This window comes from Botryllus schlosseri, chromosome 13, assembly GCF_051294905.1.
Source record: "Botryllus schlosseri isolate E-star chromosome 13, Bs_hap1, whole genome shotgun sequence".
Lineage (NCBI taxonomy): Eukaryota > Metazoa > Chordata > Ascidiacea > Stolidobranchia > Styelidae > Botryllus > Botryllus schlosseri.
In genome coordinates, this window is record NC_137248.1 from 17,565,327 (window position 1) to 17,590,872 (window position 25,546).

General features: G+C 40.5%; 1 protein-coding gene and 2 long non-coding RNA genes across 4 annotated transcripts in view; 2 read left to right on the forward strand and 1 right to left on the reverse strand.

Moving 5' to 3' along the window:
• Window positions 1–25,546, forward strand: part of LOC145453611 (uncharacterized) — a 133,523-nt gene that overhangs the window by 8,351 nt on the left and 99,626 nt on the right. For both annotated transcript variants that reach the window (XM_080331578.1, XM_080331579.1), the window contains exons 5-6: window positions 6,540–6,593; window positions 14,374–14,427. In XM_080331578.1, coding sequence (XP_080187704.1) covers window positions 6,540–6,593; window positions 14,374–14,427 — 108 coding nt within the window. The remainder of the gene's footprint in view (window positions 1–6,539; window positions 6,594–14,373; window positions 14,428–25,546) is intronic.
• On the forward strand, window positions 203–2,112 carry LOC145454612 (uncharacterized). The gene is made up of 3 exons (XR_013920180.1): window positions 203–396; window positions 602–814; window positions 2,060–2,112. It is a non-coding gene; the product is annotated as an uncharacterized LOC145454612 (long non-coding RNA).
• Window positions 19,011–20,383, reverse strand: LOC145454653 (uncharacterized). The gene is made up of 2 exons (XR_013920196.1): window positions 19,735–20,383; window positions 19,011–19,258 (listed from the first exon to the last, which is right to left on the reverse strand). It is a non-coding gene; the product is annotated as an uncharacterized LOC145454653 (long non-coding RNA).

The following is a 25,546-nucleotide window of genomic DNA, read 5'->3' on the forward strand; positions in this document are numbered from 1 at the left end:
TGGGATCAAGTCACTGATAATGAAAATCCCCCTACCACTTTCATGCAATAGGCTAGTCCTATAACGTATGCATGCACCAATTATTGACGATTAATATCAATGTGTAATATCATACAGCAGGGGCGGCATTACATTCCAATTTATCAATGTTGGTGACAATGTCAGAAGTTTGTCCAAACTTAATCCAAACCTTTCTTCAACCATGCCACATTGCAGGGATCATGGAAAGACAAGCTCTGCAACAAGTTGAGGGAATGGCGAAGATACCATGAAAAAGAAGTTCCCGTCTTAAACTTGAAATAGCAGAAGCATGGACGCTGCGGCAAACGGAAATCTCAGCAGCTTGTGGAAAAATCTAGTCAACACTGCAAGAATTCTCGAGTCTCAACATGCAATGTGAGCATTTTAGTATCTTGCTTTCTTCATCTAGATATCCTCAATATGAATATTTTGATATGATACTGATACCAACAGACAATGATACGTCTAATTTTTCTCGAGTCTGTGCGCATGCGAGCAGCTTAGAAGGAACATTGGCGAGAAGTAGCACCTTGCACCGATAACCAGTCATGTTTTAATTAGGATCTATTTTGTCCTACAGAGTCAACATGTATACTATCCACAGACGACGAGCGCAGTATCGAGATACATCAAAACGCAATAAGAGGCAAGTAGAGAGTACCTGACAAGGAAACGATTCTGAATAGGATGAAATGAACATTCGAATCGCGTCGCGAGGCCATTCTGAATGGGATGTCAACACAGTCTGCTGGAGATTTACCCGATCTTGATCGATGCGCATTGGGTACCGTAGGTATAAAGCAGTGTTATGATCAAGTCACAGACGGCACAATCCCTCGACATTTGTGGCATGCGCAATCATTTTTCATGACACAACAAATGACATATATATTATAACTACGGCCATTTTTATATGACCTTAAAAAATCAATAACATGACTTTATTTTTTGGAAAATATGAATCTATGTGAAAATGGTGTATTTTTACATGCAAACATCAGCACTGACGGAACTAAAGAGTAAAGCCTATGCACAGCAACAGTTATTCACGTCCATTTTCTATTCTAAATCACTGTTGTAGTAGAGTAGTAGTGTGAAATGTTGAAGTCTTTGAAGTTACGATTCGGACGTAAAATGACTTTGGTAAGGAAAGTGAGAGCTCCACAGACGCTGATGTGGGTTGCCACTTCTGCAGGTGTGCATAAAGCGCAGGTGAAATGTCTTGTATTTGCGGCTCCATTATTTGATAAACCTCGTTTTAGTCCAATCGCTTCTTAATGTACATTTTGAGCTTTATGACCTAACCAGGAAAATGTGACTTCATAGCTTTCTTAATATACCTCAAAGGGATACGGTTTTGTGTTGAAATTGATTTCACGACTTGCTGATGCATAGAACAAAATATGACTTTGAATGGCCCTAATTATAACCATGGGTTAGCAAAAAGTGAAATCAGTTTTTAAAATGTACAAAACTCGTAGGTGACCTAAAGATACTTTTTAAATTAACATACATTGCTCTTTTTGGGCAGATTTTAGTTTTCTTGAATTTTTTAATCGCACATACTTCCAGACGTAGACATTTCTTCCTTAGATATACGGGCTACCAACCCTTGGGCTGCAAGGCGATTCTAGAAATTGATTATAATATTTATTAGTACTCGCAGAAATATCGTCAGCGGTGAAACCTTTGCACAACGCGATATACGCAGCGTCGCCGCAACCTTGATATTCATATGTCCAAGCTGGGAATATTACTAGTCAAATGAGCCCAGCGGTATACAAAGGCGACTTGCAACTCCGCGCAGGACATGACTGCACACTTGCTTGTCATAACATAATTGTCATCGAATTTGCTGCGTAGTAATATATGTCATGTTTTCACCCTTGCCCAACCCTGTTCCTTCCTGTCGGATGACTGAAAATCTTTATCAACATTACAGTGGCCCGCGCAAGGTTTCAAAGTCGCTGATTTACTTTACGACATCGCAGTCGCGTCAAAACATACATTGAGTTGATTTCTGGCACTTCTCGTTCAGGTCGTCAAAAACTGGGGTGGATGGTCGGGATCCCAACGATCTTCAATGACAACTATGGTAGCTTCCTGTTTGTTGACAAAGTGAGTTGTTTGGTATATGTGAAAGCATTATGTCCTACTGTGTTGTGGACACAAGCAAATCGCATGGCTCACTGCCATCGGGCTACATCATTCACATCATACAAAAAAGGCAATTTACGGCACTATTAACACTGTATTGCTGTATTCACACTGAATTTGATAAAAATTGGTATCTCGACAGGTCACTGTAAATCTTAAGAACGATGTAATCCAATTTCAGTGAGTAACGAGATTTTCCCGTGTCCGTGCTACTGTAGGACACTATGGTGAAAGTGTCACTAGTATATGGTGTCCAATCATAGAAGATGATGTGAAACCAATATTGGCCCCTCCTATTTCACTTAGAAAGTTGCAGTGTTACGACTGATGCTAAAATCATTCCACTCTGGGTACCATTATGCTCGCTCGATATCCTTGAAAGCACCATCACGTATGATCGTTTTCTTACCTCTTTGCATGACCCCGACTCGCGCGGTAATGACTTATTAGGTAGGCTTACCATGTTTTGGAAATCTAAATAGAGGACACGTAGCGTCACTTCTGTGCTAATTTACGGCATATCACTCGCATTTCGCTCTAAATGTGACCTAAATTTTCAAAAAAGAGGACAAAATCTCAAAAAAGAGGACAAAACGATAGGCTCAGATTTGCCGTAGTCTTTGATATTCATTTGTCCAAGAGTGGATTAATCCTTGTCGAATAAGCTTAGCGGCATACAGAGGCAACCCGCTATTTCACGCTGGACATGACTGCACACGTGCTTTTATTAACACATTTTTCATCGAATTTGCTGCGTAGTAATATTTGTTATAGAGTGGCCAGCGCAAGGTTTCAATGCTGCTAATCTATTTTTTTTACGTTGAGTTGATTTCTGGCACTCCTCATTCAGGTCGTCAAAAACTGGGGTGGATAGTTGGGATCCCAACAATCTTTAATGACTGCAGCTATGACAACTTCCTGATTGTGGACAAAGTAAGTTAATGGTGTATGTGAAAGCATGATGTCCTGTCTTGTGGACACAAGCGAATCACATGGCCCACTGGGATCGGGTTACATCATCAATTGGTATCAACTAGAACAGGGGCGGGCAACATACGGCCCGCGAAAAGATTTTGTCCGGCCCACGGACTGTTTTCCGTCTTGCATCGTAAAGTGGCCCGCTGCCCTTGTCCGCCGAGATTCCATACTACTTGCTTACTATTAGGTTCAATTTTAGTGACTGTATGTTATTATATATGTGTATGCGCAGCGTGCGAGAGTGGAGCTTACGCGTTAGTTCGTTGTAGACGGAAGACTAAGGCCTTGTGGTGATCGCGGTGTTTGTCGACTGCAATGGTCATTTACACCAGGCTGATATTTCTTATTTTTGATTCCGTAACTGACAACATGTAGCACGGCACACTTATAGGCTTTTGTAAGGCACCGCTTATGCCAGTGGATGCCCACTCGAAATAGGTCGCTGATAGGACTGGGCAAAATGATTCGAGTACTCGAATCTGAATCGAGTATTAATTTTAATGATTCGAGTCGAGTAGTAAAAGACAATTTTTTCGCTCGCTGAAATTATTCGCTCCTGGCCATTAAAACTTGATTTATCAATGAGAATTATAGTTTCGATACCAATTTTCCCTGCTGAAGCCTTGAAACAGTGAATGACCGTATTGTAGCATACGAAACATGTAGTAGCCTACCAAGCTACGAATGTGACTGGAAATTGCACATTTCCGAAATCATGACCATCCAACAACATTGTCAACTAGTGCAATGAAACCTGTATGGTCGAAAACATACCAAAGTATCTTAAATGTGATGGATACACCAGGCATTATATTCTTTGTGGGTGCATAAAAGGTACATATTTCAACTTTGAAATATCACATTCCGTTGTGACGTCATAATGAGTGATACTCAATTACTCGACTCGAAGCATAATCATGATTCAGAATCAAATCACTCAGCTACTCGACAGCTAGTCGCGGGCCACTATTCAAATTTCTTAAAGGACGCAGGCCGCATGAATTCAATATCGAGATTAATTAGGCCCCACAGTTGAACGCGACGCTATCTCGTCACCTACTCAACCCTCATGAATTGATATCTTTGCAAATTTGAGGTACTGGACTTGTCGAACGTCTTGAAATCTTGAAGGATTGCACCGTGTGTTGATTGATCACAGAGAACCAAACATGGTGGCGTCTCTATAACAATGTTATTCTCAAATCTACATTGTCTTCGTCATTATCGGCGAGAAATGTCTGTGATGTGACATTGCTGCCGATAAAAGACATTAAATAGATACTTGTATATGTGGATAAATGGGCAAATATTGTATCGATTCAGCAATCTGACCCTCCAAGTACTTAATTTTCCTATATCCGGACTGCAAAAGTTGCCCGCCCCTGAAATAAAAGCTACCAATGTAACCATCACGTATGATCGTTTTCGTACCTCTTTGCATGAGCTCGACTCGTGCTGTCATGACTTGCAATGTCTAATACTCGATCTATCTTTATTTGACACTCACACCTGTAGTACCGAGTTAATATCATTTTTATTTATCAGGAGCCAAAGAATGTATACCCGACGATCGAGTACAATACGATCCTGAATGAGTGGAAAGTTCTCTTCGATGGCAAAGTTGTCAAAGGGGTCTTGAGCTTCCATCATGCGATGGCTATAATACTGTCAATATACTGGGTGTTCAACATCAAGTTCGCTCCGTCAGCCTCGAATTCCTGGTCCTTCGTTGCAAACTTCCTTTCAAGACTCCCGAACGTTAAGTACACTGTGGCTGTTCGTAGCAAATTAAATTTGCTTGTGGATTGATCAGTGGCAGATACATTTTTGGCCATTGATATAATATTGACCGGTTAATATTTTTAGCCTTTATAATTCTTGTTTCAATAAAACGTTCCGAAACTGTCCTAGGTTAGGTTCACTGTGGCTGTTTACAGTAAATTATTTCGTTGAGGTCGGGTCAATACTTCTAGCTGTTATAATTCTCGTTTAATTGCAAATGTACCAAAACTTCCAAACGTAATCAGCAGCTGTTTGTAGTTTGCAGCGAATATTTACAAGTTGTCATGAACGTCCATCATGTGCTGGCTACATTACTGGCTATTGATTCATTGAGGATGGGTAAATGTCTTTAGCCGTTATAAAAATTATTGTTTCATTACATACGTTCCGAAACTTTTTAACGTTAAGTACACTGTATCTGTTTGTAGATGATCGATTCATTAAGGGCGAATCAATACTTTTATCTGTTGTTGTAATTCTTTTTTTCGTACATGCGTTACGAAACTTTCTAACGCTGGGGACTTAAGCTGTTTGTAGTAAATTAATGTGATTGAATTTTTAAAGTCGGGTCAATTATTTAGTCTGTATAATAATTATTGTTTCATCACATGTCCAAAATTTCAAAACATCATGTGCTCGGCAGCTTACTGTGTGGCAATTTGTATTAAATTAATTCATGGAGGGCCAGTCAATATTCTTAGCCATTATATTAATTATTGTTTCATTACAAAAACTGTCTAACGTTAGGTACACTGTGTATAGGCTTGTATAGGTACACTGTGTATAGGCTTGTATAGTTGTTTAATTCATTAAGGACGGGTCAATACTATTAGCCGTTGTCCTAATTCTTGTTTTGTACATGCATTCCGAAACTGTCTAACGTTAGAGACTTGAGCTGGTACATTTTGATTTTTCAAGGACGGGGTGATATTTCAGCCGGCTTAATAATCCTTGCTTCATTACATATTTTCCGAAGCTTCCTAATCTTAGCATATCCTACTTCTGTGGCTCACACTGTTGAAATAATTTTTGTTTCATAACATATTTTCCAAAACTTAATGATGCGTGGTACTTCTGTGGCTTACACTTTTATGATAATTCTTGTTTCATTGCATATTTTCAGAAACGTCTGCCATTGTAATAATATTTCATGTTTCGTTGCCTTTGTTCTCAATATACATTATTGACCCAAATCTGAATTGGTTATTTTGATTCATATCCTGGCTACAGATTTTGTGCCAGTCGGTCCAAGGTGAAAGGTCAATTGAAGTCTCAGGTCAGACGTGTTTTCGAGATTACATGACGGGCAGAAACATGTTAGGCAACAGGTGGAACTAAACCTGTCGTATGGTTTTACATGACGGACATGTATTAAGAGGTACCAGGTGTAAACATGTCTATGGACACCTTTATTTTTTACAGTGTAGCAACGATGTACATGTTCTACACTTTATGGAGTTTCAAGGTATCGACGTAAATGCAACAATTGGTGGAAACAATTGAGTGGCCATATCAATATATTGATCGATCTATGACTCTTGATTTCCGAAAACAATTCATTGTCGTAATAGAATCCTATCCCGTATGTCGTCTCCTTACAGAATTCACGGATCTCGATCAGAAATATCAGCAGCTTGGGGAACAACAGGATAAAGGTAAGTCCGGCTTCATAGACAAATTACCACCATACTTGCAAGTATATATCGTGGAAAGCCTTTTTGTGGATGCGAAAACAGTCTGGTTCAAATAGGCTATGTATGAACACCAAACGCATCCACAATTAATAATATTATTGTCGTCTCCAAAAATGTCAACGATTTTATTAAGCTGACTTCTTTTGATTTCCAACTGACATCAAACAAGAACACCAAGTGGATCAATATCTTACTTAGTGACGTTACAAAATCACTCGTAATCCTGATAACACGAAAACACAAACGATTAACAAACCAGTATTACGACAGCAAAAAAACATGCGACCGCTACCGCGTCACTTAACATATTGAGCCCTGCAGCACCCGCGCCGTACCATGTGCACTGTGAGGTAGGCTACTCAAGATGGCGAAGGATGAGCCATGAAGAAAAAACCACCACGGCAATTATAATCATAACACATATTGATTTTGACACTTCCGAATAGATAGTTTGTGGGATCATGTTTGCGTCGATCAATTTGACGTTTTGAGTCACGTATAAATAACAAATTATTTAGTAGTATCCACTCAATTTTTGAAGATTCAGCTTGAAAATATTTGATATACATTAAAGGACTGCAAAAAAGTAAAAACCGAAATTATGATGGCCAGCATATAACCTAAACATGATCGATCAGTATAACAAAATGACAACTAATAATGATACTCCTTCTTTAAAAAGGTAATCCATTTGAGACAGGGGTGGCCAAACTTTTTGTTATTCACGGCCGCATTTCGATTACGCGTGTAGCCTATACGGCCGTATTCCAGGACATAGTCGCAATGAGCTAACCAGACAGCAAATACCCATGTTAAAATGTCCAATGTCCATGTACAACTCCAGACTAATCTACTTTTTCGTATCGTCTTACTATACGCAGCGAAATCGGTAGTGGTCATGTTATGAATAGTTACCGGTAATGGTTATGGCCGCGCGAGGCGCGAAAATATTGTCACATTACCGAATGAATTTCGTCATTTATCTTAGTAGTTTCACATATTACTATCCAATATTTCTCCTTTCTCAGCCCATGTGATCAGATTCACCGGTAGAGTTGATCGAGGGTGTATTTTCGCAAATTTAGGGCAAGTTAGTAATGAAGATGAATATTCGGGTGGGCCAATTGTTTTTAGTCACTGTGATGTAATTTCTTGACCTCACATCAGGATTGTCGGTATAGTGGTAAGAAATATTCCCTCTAATCTTACACGAGTCTGCGCGCACTCAATAACTCATTCCGCGGTCTCTTGGACGACAGTGCGCAACGACTAAAAAAGGTCATAACTTCGGCTTTCTTGCGCGCAGCTTATATTTTCTGTGCGCAGAGACCATGTCAGCACTGCGCAATTACGCACACGCGCAGCTTACAGGGAACATTGGTGGTAAAATATTGGAATCTCCGGAGCGTGCCAGAAACCAATTTCGTTCGAGAGGAACACACAATTCCAAGTTGATATTTTTATATGGAATGCATCTTTTCCTGTGCTGTCCGCATCAGTATTCTGGTGGTCAGACAAAAAGGCGCTACTACATTGAAATAAAAAATGAAGTGGCATTGAATGGCGCATAGCGCGAGGAAAATTTCAAGATCAATTACATCCCTCAACAATTACTTATGCTCTCAAAATTTCAGGAGTCAATTCATAAATTCAATTTTCATGTCGACGGCCGCCAACACATACTAATTGAATTACCATTCCATGGTTGCACAAAGTTCCTTCTACGGCCGCAGGTTGCCCACCCCTGATATAAGAGATAACTGGTGATATGGTACAAATAAATGTCCTTGGATCAACTAATCATCAGCCTCGGCAAATTCATTGACTATATCTCTTTGACAACGCTAAAAATGATGTATTTCTATGAAGTAAGACAAGATACTTTGTCCAGATACCGACAAAAACAAATGATCACTGTCACTGGATCCAGAAGTTACTTAACCAAGACATAACTTTGCGTTTATCAAGAATTATGAGGTGTAGGCAATGATTTTTCCCGACGGGCCAAATTTGAAGCGAAATACGTTGGCGGGCCGAGACAAAAGTTTAGATTATATTCTGTGGCGCGCAGTGTTTTTTTTCAATTTAGTTGTTGTTATATTACATTGCTACCACATGCTGCCAAGTAGAGGTGTTAACATTAGGCTGCTCCCTATAGCTATGTGTGACTAGGTAAAATAGCCTTGCTGTTTTGCTAGCTCCACTATATAGCAGGTCCGCATCTGACGTGTGTATTTATTTCACTGCATGATTTTCTCATAATGCCGATTACAATTATATTTCTTACACGGAGACCTGCTCGGTGCTCATGATAAACTTATAGGACAGGTTCACGGCTGACTTCGGTAAACAACTAAATACTGATTCAAATCTTGTCGAAATGTCGGCCTTCATCCGCACGTCCGGCTTTTGGATTTTCAAGTATTCGATAATATTTAACTGCCGCATCTCGTTTTTAAATTTGAGAGCTTGAAACTCAGTCCAAAACTGCCCAAAAACCCTGAACTACCCGTCAAACTTCAATATTGCAACACATTCAAAGGCTATCGTGCAGCGGCAGACCAGCTATTACGCACATTACCTGTTCATGTTGATAAAACATGATTCGTGACTCAAAATTGTGGCTTCGACGTATCCGCGATCTTTCGTAGAATTACATGTACTCGAGCTGACTATGGGGTATAAAATGAAAATGAACCGAGTTGAGTCGGTTTAAACGTTAAAAAGAACTTTTGATTTGGAACGGTTGGTAAAGTCATGGACGCAACGAACTATCAAACTGTCATGATAAATACTAACACTGGGCAACAATTTGAACGGAAAATTTGTTGACTAATAATTTGTTGCTAATAAACCAATGATGATGATGACTTTGATTTTGCACTTGATTTAGGCTAATTTTGCGTGCTGATTTCAAAAATGCCGCTGGTTCTCTTTTATCACATCAAGTTTCTGCTCTACGACATATGCCGAAAATATGCAGATTTTCACTAATTTAGCCATAATACTTTTCCATACCACATGGAAATCCACACCTTTATCATACAATACGTTATATGGCCAAGGACTCAATTGAATTATTTTGAAAAAATATCTTGTTATTGATCGAGGCCGATGCTTTCACCCATTTTTGGTCAGTGGATGCAATCACCCGAAGATATTTCAGAGACATATTCAATGCAAACTGCAGGATATGGAAAGAAAAATAAGCAGCACATTTACTATCAGCTATAGACAGGGTTGCCATACCGTCCTTATTTCTAAGAAATACCCGTGTTTCCGACTTGCGTCCTTTTTTGTCTTATTTTCAACAACTACAGAACTTCGATCGTTTTCCTCTGGTATCTGATTTGCATAATATTCTTAAATTATGCGTTTACGTCTAGATTTTATGACATCATAAATGAAAGGAACTCCCGTGGCGTACACACCACAGGATTTGATATCTAAGTGGTGAGATAGCTAGGGCAGTGAGTGTCATAGCAGTTTCGGTTGTACCAAGCTATCGCAGCGGACGTCATTTTAGAAGTAAACAGCAGTACCAGGTTTCTGCTGTTTCGTTTAGAGCAGAATAAGCTGTGGGGAAGGAAGCATTTATCGCGCAGTGAAAAGGGCCCAGTGCAGTCTAAACTTGAGTAGTAAAGCTATAAATCATTAATAAATTCATCTAAATTATATTGCACATATACATTTAGCTACTGATAAGGCCAAATCTGATTAATAAAAGTGGGCAAGCATAAACACGTTTTTCGTGACAATTATGAGAAAAAATTCGAAGGTATCAAATGAAGCTCGAAGGGCGAGTGTTTCGCTCATTGCAATATCTGCAATTGTGATATTAACCTAGAGGCCATAGGAAAGACCGCTATTTCAACTCACATTGATAGCACAGAACACAAAAACACAACAAGTATGTCATAATGATTAATTCGAGCCAGTCGATGAATAATTTTTCCAGAGGTCGATCGGGACGCACTCTATTCCTGGGCACCTGGGCATTCTAACCCCAGGTAACTATGATTTACAGCCTATATATATTTAGGCGAGTTTCTGTTGTTAGGTGATTAGTTGGTCTATCTATTTTGCTTGATTTGGTTAAGGTACCATAGGTCCCCCACCTCATAAATATTGTAATTGACTTGAAAATAGTCCACTCGGGGTGGGTATTGATTCAAAAAATGTGCCATTATATACCCTGATACAAGCCCTACACTTCACATTAAAAATTATGGCGGGTTTGTTAGTCTGAAAGGTGATATAGAAAAATTCAGATGTCGATCCAAATTTTCTTTACGCCCCCTAAAACATAAATCATTCGTCACAGACCCCATAACTCACGCAGGTCGAATTTTTTTGCACGCGAGGAAAGATTCTGTCAGCATGTCATTGTATACATGTATACAAATTCACGGAGTCTACTCATGGAATTATCATGGAGAATTTTTCAAGTATTTTCGGTCCCAGTGATCCATCGGTACCACATCTCCCCTTGCTGGAGCAGTTTGCTTCTGGCGAAATGTATGGAATTTGATAAGTCATAGCTTTTACAAATACAAAGTATGTTAAAAACGATACTTATATGCTAATCTACTTTTTCGACTGTCCTCATTTTTGGTCCATGTCGATGGCAACCCTGCCTATAGGAATATTGTCCCATTCAGCTTATCCAGTGTAACTTGAAACTTCTCCGTGCTCGATAATTTGGATCAAGATGAAGATCTTAGGGATAGCAAGCCTAATGATGAAGATTTCGAAATCGACGATGATTCAGAACGTAGAGTAGTCCATTAACAGACTTTCGGTAGCTTTGTTTCTTGCCGTGATTGTTATGATTCTGTTACCATGGGTTGCTGGAGGAGTTAGGAATCCTGATTTACAACTCAAGTGAATGGCAAATGTCCATTGGTAGCTCAAAATGGATCCAAAAGTGTGGCATTCTCCAAAATGGCAACGTTTTAGGTGCAGTAACAATTGCACACTCAGTCTTCGTGAATAATACAGAAACGTTGAATTGTTGCAATATCACAAGAACGATTGGATCATATCTGTCAGCTTTGAAACATAGTGTATCTTAATAGCCAGACAATAAGGATGTACTGTATGTAGTCGAGTCGATTCAAGTCAAGTCACGAGTCAAGTCACAATTCAAGTCAAGTGGTCTTCTCGAAGTAAGACGCATAATTATGTCAAAGCATTTTGCCGACAAGATATAGCGCAGTGGTGAAGCGTCCAGCTTGCTGATAGGTAGGTTGTGGATTTAATCCCCGGCTGGGTCAGACCAAAATACATGATTAGTAACAGAGGTATCTAAGACCTCCTTGCTTGGCGCTCATGCATAACTATGGGATAGCATGAAGAGGTGAAGCAAGACTTAGAAGGCCGTACAAGGCTATATCTGTAACTTCCTGCACTCATGATATGCATATGCACAGATCGTGTGTATGTATATCATGAGATGGTGTATATGCCGCAAAAACATCAAGGACAAAAATAAACTACTTCCTTTTCTTTACTAGCTGTTGCAACTTCAGTTAGAGTCACCATTTACTTTAAATCGAGGGATGAATTGAACAGAGAGGGGGATGAATTGAACAGAGAGGTAAAATATATGCAAAAAAGCCTTGTATAGCTCACGAATGTGTAGTAGGCCTACTGCTAAACTACGTAACTGATGTACACCGCCAGTCTTTAATGATCCGTCGAAATAGAGAATATAATACGAAACCACAGATAGGGGAAACGAATTTAATATGATACATTGTAAACGAATTTAATATGATACATTGTAACCCATCTAAATATCCACGGGATACAATTTAGACCTGCGTCAATGCTTGACTAGCAATAGAAACTTGTAAACTATATTCGAATTCGATTCAGATCATATAGGAGATTTGGTGAAGGTGCTGACCTAGCACCAATGACAACTATAGAACAGAGATAGCTAGGCTACCTTTTTATTGTATTACTTTGCTACTGCACCAACGTAAGTTGTAAGTGGTCAATGGTCAATGTATTTGTGGTGCAACAATCGAGGCGCAGTAAAACGCAAAATCATTGAATGAATGGGATTTGTTGCTCTCGCAAGCAATGTTCCCTCTAATTTTTGACGAGTCTGTGCGACCTCACTGCGCAGAATCTTGGACAGCAGTGCGTAACGACTAAAAAAAGGTCATCACTTTGGAATTTTTGTGCGCCACTTAGATTTTCTGTGCGCAGAGACCGTGTCAGCACTGAGAATTTGCGCATGCGTGCAGCTTAGAGGGGACATTGCTCACAAGTCACACTATAGCGTATCGAGAACAACCCGAATATATTATGTAAAGCTTACACCGATTTTTATATAAGATCTATTACTTGATGACTTGGAAAGGACTCGTAAATTTCGCTCCTAGTCACGAGTCAATGTGATTCGAGTCAAGTCAAGTCATACGAAAAAGGTGACTCGCGTCCGACTCGATTCAAGTCATGACTCGAGTCATCCCAACACTGGAGTGAGGATGAGCGGTAACCACATGCACTGATAGCATTACTTCCCTTTTAGTTCCCAGTTTAACAATGGCAACAAAGAAGATTTAAACTAGGATACGGAAATAGTGCTATGTAACTTTAATTTCCACGGCATACGCTGCTATATAGCAGGGATGGGCAATTATTTTAACCCATAGGCCAAATGAAATGCAGAAAATACGTTGGTGGGTTGAGACATATATGTTAACTATATTCATCGGCGTATTCATTGTATTTCCAAGTTGACAGCAGTGAATTGTTAATACATGATGCTCAGTGGATGTATTGATAATAGGCAATGAGAAAGGGAGGGTTTATTCGAGGTCATAATTCAAAACAATGGTAAGCGTGATACATTTTTTAAAACTTTTTCGAACCGGAGACACGTTTTTTCTATTAAGAGATTGAAATGTATTTAGGATATTACAAAGCTTGTGCTGGTCGCTGCCTCATGACCAGGTGTGCATGTGACGCTAGGTGAAATAGCCCTTGTTGTTGATGGAAACCAGAGATGCTCCAAAATTGGCCCCCCCTTAGCCGAGTGTCAAGCTTCGTGTTTGTGCGATATCACTGCGGAGACCTGCGCGTCACAATTTTAAAGGATGGCTTCATCCCTGACTCCATTAAATTAATATTTAGTTCTCTAAATTTTCTTGGAGTTTCGTCCGTCTGCTCTCACGTTTCTTTTTTTGATATGCGCGAATTTGCGAATGAGAGATTTGGAAACGTATCACGTACCAATCTGAAGCACAAAGTGTGTAAATGTGACAATGGCAATAAAGAAGGTCTGAACGAAACTATGCGGAAACAGTGATTTCTGTGACTTTATTTGTTACGGCACACTTTGCTACATCGGCCTTACTTTGAATCTGGATTGCTCGTGTGGCGTACGTAAGCTACACAAATTTTTGCACATAAATATACAGGCTTCATTGATGATCAACATGTAGGCCTAACCACTATACTAATCACGGTAAATATGAGATGAGAAAATCTGTGTTACTTGACTTGTTGAAACTATTTGTCATATCATTGATTGTTGTTGGGTAATCCCATGTGATATCAACCTTTTGTGCTCACCCAATCACGAGGTTCAATCATTTGTACACTGACTGTGATTGTAACGTTTTGGAAACAGCGTAAATTCATAAATAGGTGATGTCGGGCTTGTAATTTCGAAAATGAAAAACATAGTAATCGGAAACCAATCGCGACTGTCGTTGCATTACAGAATCCACAGATCTCGAAGGAAAATATCAGCAGCTTGGAGACAAACATGATAATGGTAAGTGTGAGTTTTGAGACTAGTTTCGATTATATAAGCAGAAGTAAAGACGATGTTCTTTCAACACCAATGTGTTATACGCTGCGATAGTTTGATGCGGGTGAGATCAGAACAATGGATGCGGGTGACATCAGAACAATGGATCTCATCAATTGAAATATGAATTCATTATTGTCAAAAGTAGATTTGGTGATGTGGTTGCATACTTATAGTAGTTCATCGAATGTTGCTACTTGCAGAACAGCATAATATATCTTCATCACCGGCACAAAATATCAATTTATCGATAATGACAGAATAAATAGGTGTATGCTTACCGGAAGTAAATTCGAATACCGTGATACAGTTTTTTTTTTGCCCACTTGCTTCACAACACACTTGAGAGGTGATGCAAACGTATCCGAAGATACTTAACGAAATCTCAAGGGAAAAAGTAAGTTTAGCCTGAGGAATGTTAAAGTAGAAATGGAAGTTGTCTAAATAGATAATCACATATACAGGTACAGGAAAAGACCTACTACAGTAATTCCAAAATGTTCAAGTACTTCGATAGTCACCCCCCTCTGAATATATATGAGTACCACACCAGGCGCTCATACTATCTCTAACCCTAAATGAGTCAAGGAATGCATTATCTTGGCGGGAAGATATCATATTACGAAACGTCACAATTCAAATTAAACTCCTGCAATTGGAACGTGCATTGCACGAAGCTTGGCGAATTACGAACGCGGGTTAGAAGTTTTGTTTTCATTCATTAGCGCATTCCTATGTGAATAAATGTATGTTTTAACATCCAGCGATAAAGTTAATTAACCCGCCGTCACTAAGGTGTGGACCAAATTGACCCAAATCGAACGCACATGCGAGTCACTTTTTAATGAAAATTCGGAATGAAAATTTATAATATTATATTCTTTATTCACAGTAAAACTGGTAGATACACACATAATCCGGGGAGTAACCTGCCCCCAAAGGAAAATGGCGAGATTGGAATAAATTTTCAAAATTTCAGTAATACATTCAAATTGTTATTCCTATGCAATACACGGAGAAGTCAGATTATTATTATTCTTTATTCACAGTAAAACTGGTAGATACACACATAATCCGGGGAGCAACCAGCCCCCAAAGGAAAATGGCGAGATTGGAGTAAATTTTTAAAATTTCAGTAATACATTCAAATTGTTATTCCTATGCAATACTCGGAGAAGTCAGATTACAGAATTGCAGCAGATGAAGAATTGGCAAGGGTTACAGAGCAGAGGTAGAGATGATTGAAGATGAACAATCGTAATTACAGAAATTATGCTGTGATTCACAAGGGTAATTTTAGTCCAGTGGTGCATTCAAGGCCTTCCGAAGAATGTGCACAGTGCCCTATAATGTTATCTTTTGGATCATGTCGAATCGAACGTTACCCGGAATTTGTTGGATATGTCTCATGAGTTTTTTGCTTACGACCCCTGTAGCGCCAATGACTATCGGTACAATGTTTATTTTGCATCGCCACATTTTCTCACATTCCATTTTGAGCTCTGCGTATTTGGAGTGTTATTATTGGAGTTATTATTGGAGTTATTATACGAGTTATTGGAGTGTTATTATTATTATATTTAAAAACAATTTTAGTGACGCATATAACAACTATGGTCTTTTGCGTCACGACATAACAGTTGCTAATCGAATCGATGTTGCGATAAGTAAATACTGTCAACTAAACATTTAGTACTGTCTCTTTTGGTCTTCGCAAGGAATTCCCACAGCAAAAGGTAATATATAATCAGTAGTTATTATATTTTCCATGGTGAAGGGTACTCTCCAGTCCAGTACGGCAGCTCTAAACTGGCATCTTTCGTTGGCGTACTTCGCACACTCGATAATAACGCGCTCTGCAGTTTCTTCAACATGGCATGTGGCACAATCAGGGGTATCGGAGCATCCAATTTTTTAAAGATGGGAGTTGAGACGACAGTGTCCGGTCCGTAATCTGAAAATGGTGGTTTCGGCACGGCGTGGCGTGGTTAAAGTAGGTAGTTTTGTGTATATGTCAGGGCAGAACTGCTTGAAATGTTCTCCAGAGGCGGTTTCGATGAAACGTTGGTTCCAGTCTTGCCCATACAGTGACTTAAAATCAATGATTTGGCCTCGCTAGAAGTAAGATCTACACTTTGGTCAGCGAAGTCATGGGCCGCAGCCTCTTTCGCAAGTCGGTCAGCGACTTCATTTCCTTAAATACCACAGTGTCCTGGAATCCATACAAAAGAAATATCTCTATGGCTTTCATGTAAGAGATGGTGAGTTAGTTCTATGGTGAGTTTGTTCTAATATTTGATTGGTAATATAGTTATTTTCACCAAGATGGTTTTTAACGATAGCAATGCACTCAAAGAGTCACTCAAAATAGCAACTCGTTCGATGGAATTTTCTGAAATCCATATCAGTGCATCGAATATTGCTATCAGCTCAATTGAGAAGATTGATAGGAGTTTCGAACATACTTTTGATGTTCTTATATTGCGATCGGGGATGTAGAAGGAGTACCCAGCATCCGTTGATGTTTTAGATCCATCGGTGTAAATTAGCATTCTGTTTGGGTATTGCTCAAAAATATAATCTCTGAATATAGCATCGACAATGTGAGGTGGTGGATCGCGTCCGAGGGCTGTTTGAAATGGTTTATCAATCATGGCGCATTTCAATAACCAAGGGCATATGGTAAGAGAATGGTTAATCATCCAATATTTGAAGTCGGGATAAGATATTGAAAGTCGCAAATCGTAGAGCAGATTGTAAATTTCCTCCCATGAACCCTCCAATAAACTACGTGCTGGGTTTGATTGTTGTGTTCTGATCTTGGAACGGTACTTGAGGCAGAGATATTGGTGCCTGAGAAAAAAAGGGCAAGTCGTTACACCAATCCTCTAATACGCATATAGGGGCGCTGGACATGGCACCGCAAGAAAGTCTCAGAGCTTGATTGCGGATTGCAATTATTTTCGTGAGGTGTAATTTCGGTGTGAAGAAGTACGCTTCCATGCCATACTCTATGATTGATCTTATCAGGCTCCTATACAGGGTTAATAACGTTCGAGTGGATGTACCCCAAGATGTGCCAGATGCAAAGTTAGATGTTTGTATCTTATAGTTGAGTCTTTTGTCAAAGGTGACGCCTAAATATTTGAAGGATTCCACTTACCTCAGCTGATGACCTCCTAGTTTTAGTACAGGTTGTACATAATGTCGCTTTTTCGTGAAACCATTGCTACGGTTCTCTCGCCCGACACCATAAAACCCCACTTTACACACCATCGATGGATCTGATCAACGGATGACTGAATGTTTTGAGCAAGTTGGTCAACAGCAAGACCGGTCTCCCAAATGACACAATCGTCCGCATAGAGTCCCATGTCCGACTCGATAACTGTTGGGAGGTCATTTATCATAATGCTGAATAACAAAAGTCTAAGCACACTCCCCTGTGGAATACCATTTTCTGTAATGAAAATGTCGGATAACGTTGTCCCGATTCGTCGGATAACGTTGTCCCGATTCGAACTGAAAAGTACGGTCGTGTATGTAATTGTTGATCCAAGAAAGACAAGGCCCCGAAATACCCATTTCCCGTAATTTATGGATGACAGCAGCCCGCCACACCATGTCATATGCTCTCTCTATGTCTAAGGAGACAGCTAAAACCTAACTTCCATTATGGATAGCTTTGTAAGTGGCACCGTGTAATCGGAGCACATGATTCATGGCCCGCCGTCCCCGACGAAAGCCACTTTGAGCTGAGTGGAGTAAGCCGTGCTTTTCTAGACACTAGTCGCTTCATAATCATCGTGTCCATCACTTTACAGAGGTGGCTGGTTAAGGCTATAGGACGATATGACTGTTGGTCTGATCGGTCCTTGTTTCCTTTCGGAATTGGAATAACAATCGAGTGCTTCCAGCTGCGAGGAACAGTCCCGCAATGAGTTATTTATCACCGAAAGCATACTGAGTCGGGCATCTGGCGGTAAGTTTTTAAACATGCAATAGCAAAGAGTGTCATGTCTCGGGGACGTGTCTTTTTCGACTTCAGTGCTTTCTCAAGCTCTGCAATCGTGAAAGGATTGTTCAGAATAGTATCGTTCCTATGGTGTTCGACTTCTATGAGGAGTGAAGCTCTCAAGTCCAACCTATGACGGTAAAATTCAAAGAGCTGCTACAACGTTGGAATGTCTTCGCTAGTATTTGTGCTTTTCCTCTTTCATCAGTAATACACTGTAAAAAATAAAAACCTCGATTTACCGCGAAATGTTTGGAAGCACGGTAGCCAGACATTTCGTGGTAATCTAACATTACCGTTCGTCAATGTAAATTTAACTTACACTCGTCCGGTAATCTCACTTTACACGCCAGACTGTAATGTTACAGTCACCTCCGGTATATCTCATCTACATGTTCTCCTGTACATTTGCGATCGCGACTGTCATTTTACCGCCTACCTACCTACATGCTGTCTCTGTAAATCAGGATTACATACCAGCTTGTAAATTCACGCACATCCATACCTATCGCAAAGCAACCCGATGCAAAAATATCGCAACATTTTCTTCACATCCCCAAAACGACATTGGAACAAACTGTATATTCATTCATGATATCACGATGAAGTGGTTATCGATGGAAAAATATTGCTGCTGGAGGTCTAATTCTTCTTTAGGAGACATGCAGTAACACAGGTGGTCTCAAGAAAACGTGAATTAATTCCACCACCGGCCAAACTTCCAATTGTTTCTTTTTCTCGTTCTCATTCCTTCTGTGTAAGCAGTATCTTGCAGTTCCACTAAAAAGAATTCATGCGTAAGTCGCTATATAAAGCAAAGTTCCTAACCTGGACAGTGGACATGACATTATAAAGACTAAGACAAATGGGCTAACAAAAATATAACATGTTTTGAAGTACCGGTACTGGCACATTGTGTGATGACGGCTCCGCCTTTTACATGACATAGCAGAGATTCATGACTTTATCTCTGTATTGAAGCAAAAGGTTCCTAATTTAAGGTGGCATGTGTGGCAAACAAATCCAGCAGTGGATGAAAACATATCTATGCTATGGCCCGAAAATGACATTACCAAGCCAACAGTTTCAACTCCTCCGCAGCGGAGTATGTGGTCACTATATAAGTCGACAAATATCCCAAAATAGAACAGAGAATGCGGCGAATGAAATATATCAATCATGAAATCTAAGTCATCGAGTGCTGGTGTGCAGAGTCAGATATTCACGGTAACAAATACTATGTAGTACTGTAATACCTTTTAAGATGCGTATTCCATTCAGCATTCCTAGGAATCTTCAACGACCGTGTCCACTTTCTTCAAGCACAACAAGCTTCGCTCCACCCTTTGCTCAAATCTCACTAATGGCCACTGGCCAGACGACACTCGAACGCGATTTCGAAATAAATGGTATTCATCCGCTGACACATGACACCATAATATTTACTGGCCACGTTATAATGTTTGATCTGGGTCGTTTCTTCCATACAGAAACATTTAGCATTGCATATAGTCCCTTTTTTCATCAAATTTCGTATAAATTGATATATATTCCATGTGTTGTTCACTACTTACTGTACTTACCTAACCAGACGCTGCTTGTGATGTCACAGTTGTGCGTTGGTTGTTTACTACGAATCTCAGAAAAAGCAGTCACCTTATGTAACCTTGGTCGCCTTGTCCGCCATTAACAAATGGTCAGCTGAGCATGCGGTGCTGATATTTCTAGTTTCCCCGAGCAATATTATACATCCTGAACTAATTTTCTAACTTATCAGCCTTATCCGTGACAACGAATGTAACCAGTGAGACTGGCCGTACAGCCGTTGCCTTATAATATAATATGGCTACGGTATACCACATTAGCTACGATTGTCAGTTATTTCTTGTACACTACTAAGCTTAAATTGATACTAGGGCCAACAATTTCGGTATGACAGACCCCAGTCTCGCAAACGAGGTTCAATCAGGTGAAATCACCTCTAGAATGATATATCAGTAACATTCAGTTCTACGTATACATTGGCTGCAGCGATTTTGATGCTAATCAATTTTGCCAATAGCCCGGTAAACTGCAGTAACGAGTAACTGTCAGTAATTTTGCGAAGAAATTCTGGTAACTTACTTTACAGCTATATTAAGGTAATATTACATATCAAAATGCAAAATGACAAGCTACGTACAGTAATTGGCTGCGACCGGTAATTCGTGGTAAAATTTACAGAGATTTCCCAGTAAATCTACCAGATTTTTTACAGTGTATAATTGCTCTCAACTTTCAAAGATGCCACCGAACTATTAGAAAGATTGCCCAAAATAGAAAGGACGACACTGCACACTTCCTGGAAATTTTCCCTGGTGCCAAGTGTTTCCATGATTCACGTTTTGCTGTTAGTATCACTCGTCTACACTGTGCGCTACGACGTTTAAATTCAGCGATGTATTGCGAATCAAACGTTTGCCTCATTTTCAACAACGCTGCCTTCTTCCTTCTCACTGCTCTGGCACAATCGTCGTTCCATCATGGTACTGATGAGCGACTGTGACGTCTCTCGATTTGAATGGACAGGCTGGCCGCACATAATACATCACTAGTGAATTTGTCGACCAAATACATCACTAGTGAATTTGTCGACCATGGCGTCTATGTTGTTTCCAAATTTGGCACCTCTCGTCGATCAATCATCTGGCGAAAGGTCGCCCAATCTGCCTTCGAAAGGGCCCACGTAAGCGGACGTTTGTTAGAGCGGGGTAGTTTAGCCAATAAAGATGTCAGTATGACAAACTGATCACTGCCTAATAGGGAGTTTGTCACGTTGGTCGAGCACGAGTCTGCGATATCTGCCGACGCCAGTGACAAATCGATGAGTGAGGCCCAGCTCACTGCGTTGTATGCAGTATTGATACGAGTTGGACTCGTTGCGTACAGGGTTACCAATGCAAGCCGGTTTATTGAATCATACAACATGTGACCTCTGCGATTCGAGTTTCCAGCACTCCATGACCAGTGATGGGCATTGAAATCACCTAATATCACAAACCAATCTGACAGGTCGCCCAAGAAGTCTAAGTCACCATCAATAACTCAGTACTCCGGAGAGCAGTATAGGTTACAAATCCGCAAACCGTTCACATCGATGCACAGCGTATCTATACCACCACCGGATAACTGAATATCGAAAATTCGATAAGACAATTGCTTATTAATTAGAATGGCTAGCCCACCACTGCGAAGTGTTTTATCTTTTCTTTCAATGATGTACCCTTTAATCTTTGATCTTTGGAACATAATTATCAACAAGATGTGTCTCTTGTATTAACATAATATCAGGGGGCCTAGGGAGTTGTTTAAGTTTTTCAGTTCAGGTAACTTTCTATATATTCCTCTGCAGTTCCATTGCAGTATAAGAACACCAGCGTTCTTATACATTTTGTGGAACTGCGCTCAAGAGGCTTTTCAGTGATTCAGGGTCGAGCGCTTAGCCACTTCTGAGCCGCGGAGGTAATCAATGACGGAAGATCGATATCATCGCTTAAACGACAAGTTTCTGCTGTGAGGTTCACAATTTCGCATATGAATGCGAAGAATAGTAACGGATTTGCAGAAGACATGATAGAGAGAATTGACGAGTCGTGGTCTGATTGGGACGGGGTACTGGCGGCCTCGGTGGCCTCATTTACATGAGAAGAGGTCTCCAATAAGGATAAATTCGCATCATTTGGAAGAAGTTGTCGCGGTGGACTGATTTTCGCCGAAGTTGACTCAGCAGAGGCATTCTGACGTTGGTGTACAGCCTGACTATAAGTTTTACCGCTGGGAGGTGACGACAATTGTGTATGTGAAGATGTACCTGGTACTTTCGCTTTGGCATCGACATGAGATGGTTTCGCTGGACTCTCTCGTTCTCGAATTATTTGTATTTTGGCTTCCCTCTTATATACTGGGCACCCGCCGTAAGCTGCGCTATGGGGCATTTTGTAATAGACACATCTCTTTTCCTGATCGCACTGATGATGCTCATGCTCATGACTCCCACATTTGGAGCACGTTTTTCTTCCACCGCAATTTGCCTTCGTGTGACCGAATCGATTGCATCAGTGGCACCTCAATGGGGAGGATTATCAGGATTGGTCTTAAATCGAAGATATCCAATATACAACTCATCTGGAGGTGTGGGAACATCAAACCCAAGCAGCATTGACAAACTAGCAACATAGCCATAGTTGACTTGCGTTTTAGACGTTTAGCAAAGCACCCGTGTGATTCGCTGAGGAACTCAACAACTTCGCATTCTGACATGTCAGCTGGCACACCTCGGATAACGGCCCTAGACGCATGCTGATGCAGTTTACTATCATCGTAACATCCCGTATTAACTGGAATTGACACTACTCCGTCCGTAAACATATCTAGAAATAGGAGCTTATCGGCCTGCGTGCGATTGTGGTAGGTGACGAGTAAGTGAAGACACGGATCCCTTCATAATTACCAATCACTGCGTGTAAGCACTTGTTCACCGTGGTAGGATGATAGTGTTTCATCTTCCTATCTGTACCCTTTACAACTATTTTCAAATTTTCGGTGCGAGCTGAATCGGCTGAGCGGCCAGAATAGTCTGCATCGGACTTGTTATTCATTGCTTTCAATGGCGGACTATCACCATCCGACTCACTTTGTGAACCCCTTTTACCGCGTTTTGACGTGACAACAGTAAATTCCATGTCATCGTTACCAACATCCGCTGCCATCAGGCGGGATGGTCGCTTATACAGCTAATAACTTCTCACTGCACGTAATACTATCCCAGAACCGCTAGAGTAATACTATAAGTAAGCCTTTACATGGAAAACCAAAACCTCGCAACAAGCTCTCGACGCTGATTGCAGGATGAGCTGCTCAATCTAGACACGTCCGTACACCTCGGCGGCCAGACGCGAATGCGACGGCGGTACTTCGATTCCATTGCATACGGCCGCATTCCGGCAGAGACCCGTCATAGCCCATCTGGACGTCATATACTTATGTTAAATTGACTACTGGGAACTTCGCATCGCTGAGAGCCCTTGTGGTGTTCTGTGCCATCACTGTTTCATGAAATATACCTTACCCAGTGCTTTTTAACCTGTGTGACGGTTCGGACTTGTGCGAATGAAAAAAATTGCAGTGCGAATGACGAAGGTGGTGCGAATGCTGCGAATGAAAAATCCGGATGAGTCCGAATGAAAATCGTGAATCATTGTTAATTTTTCTGAAACAGAATAATTCAAATGAATCTAATAGGAAATTCAAGGACAGTGTTACTGTTATAGTTGAGACGCAATTGTAAAAACTTGTTTAATTTACAAGCCACCTCGAGAGCTCTCACAAGCCGTAGTGAATCAATATTTTCGCGCCAAAAATATTACGTAACCAAAAACCTATTTTGGAAGCTGGTGTCGTGGCTAACATACAGTCCAGGGCCGAAACAGCATTTCGTCAACCCCCCCCCCAAACGGTGGTCTTGTATCCCCCATAAGATGATAAACCTAACTTATGGTGGGCTTCGCCCCCCATAATTCCTCGGCCTATACGTTATTTACTGCTACTTATCATCTACATTGGGGGCGTTTAGTGAGTTATCTTTTCCCGCCTACTCGCACTAAGCCCGAAAAAATTCTGCAATCGTTCAATATGATCGGGGAATGCATATATATCGCTATCAATTGATTGTCCTCTCTGCTCACGTAATCAGATTTACCGGTAGAGCTGAGTGAGGTGTTTTGGAAACTGTATAATAATTAAACATCATCGGGCGGGCGGACCCGTTGGTATGACTCGTGACCTCCTGTCTGCTATATCAAAAATATAGATTCGCCCAAGCGTAGGCTACCGTTATTTCTTCACTGGCATACCGAGCGAGATAGTGTAATGGTTATGCGTCCAGCTTCTCGATCGGTAGGTCATGGGTTCAATCCCCGGCCGGGTCAGACCAAAGACTCTAAAACTGGGAAGAGTACCCAAAATCAAGATATCTGGCAACCTGAATTCGCGCGAAGCGCGAGAAAATTCTGAAAAGGTTGTATAAATATCAAAAAATACTCTTTAATTTATGCTAATTCACGAAATAATTCTGGTCTCCCTTCGAGCTCCCCCCCCCCAATTGGGGATTTGGGGGGCGGCAGTTACGGTCCTGGGTATATCAGCCTGTGTGAGCACGCGACAGGCTGAAAAAATGACTTCATATTTATTTCTGCTTTCTTTCGCGAAACAATCATCATATTTTCGTAATAACTGTTAGATTGGGTACTGTAGCCAATAAGCGAGACACGCAGAAAATATGGCTCGAGTGACTTGACTTGACTCGAGTCAAAATCTGCAATGACTCGAGATGACTCGTGACTCATAGGTAGCTACTTGATCCCAACACTGGCTTAAGCTACATAGTAGCCAATTTGTTGCACATCTGAGTAAAATGTTGCTAAGTATCTTCATTTTCTTTATGTATACCAATTTTCGGTTAGTTTGTGAGAATGAAATTTATTTTACAAAAAAAGTACGAATGGAGCTGAAAAATGCTGAAAAGCCCCAACCTTACGCATTAAAGATTTTAATTCTAGCAACAGAACATCCCCGCAGGCCTCCTATATCTCTGCACTAAAATCGCGAGTATAAATACTTGAAAAAGTCATCTGAACTCCAATCCTCCAGCTGCAAAGTTAATTTCGTTGATAATATTGGTTGTTTCATATATTACTGTCAAATATCTATCCATTATTAGCCAGGTCAGAATAACCGGTAGAGTTCATGGAGGGGGTGTGTTCGGAAATTTTGGGTGCAAAATTAATGATGATCCATCTTTCGGTTTCTATTAATTACTTTGTTGCATGCTGTTATTTTTGACTTCTGATGACGATTGTAGGCATAATCGAAATACTTATATTGCAGTTGGGGGAGGGCGGAGGGGGCGAGCTCGAAGGAGGCTAAAAATTAGTTCGTAAATTAGCGTGTTTTGGAAATTTATGCAAATTTTATAAAATAAATTTTCGCGCTCCGCGCGATTTAGTATTGCCAAATGTCTCGATTATTGCA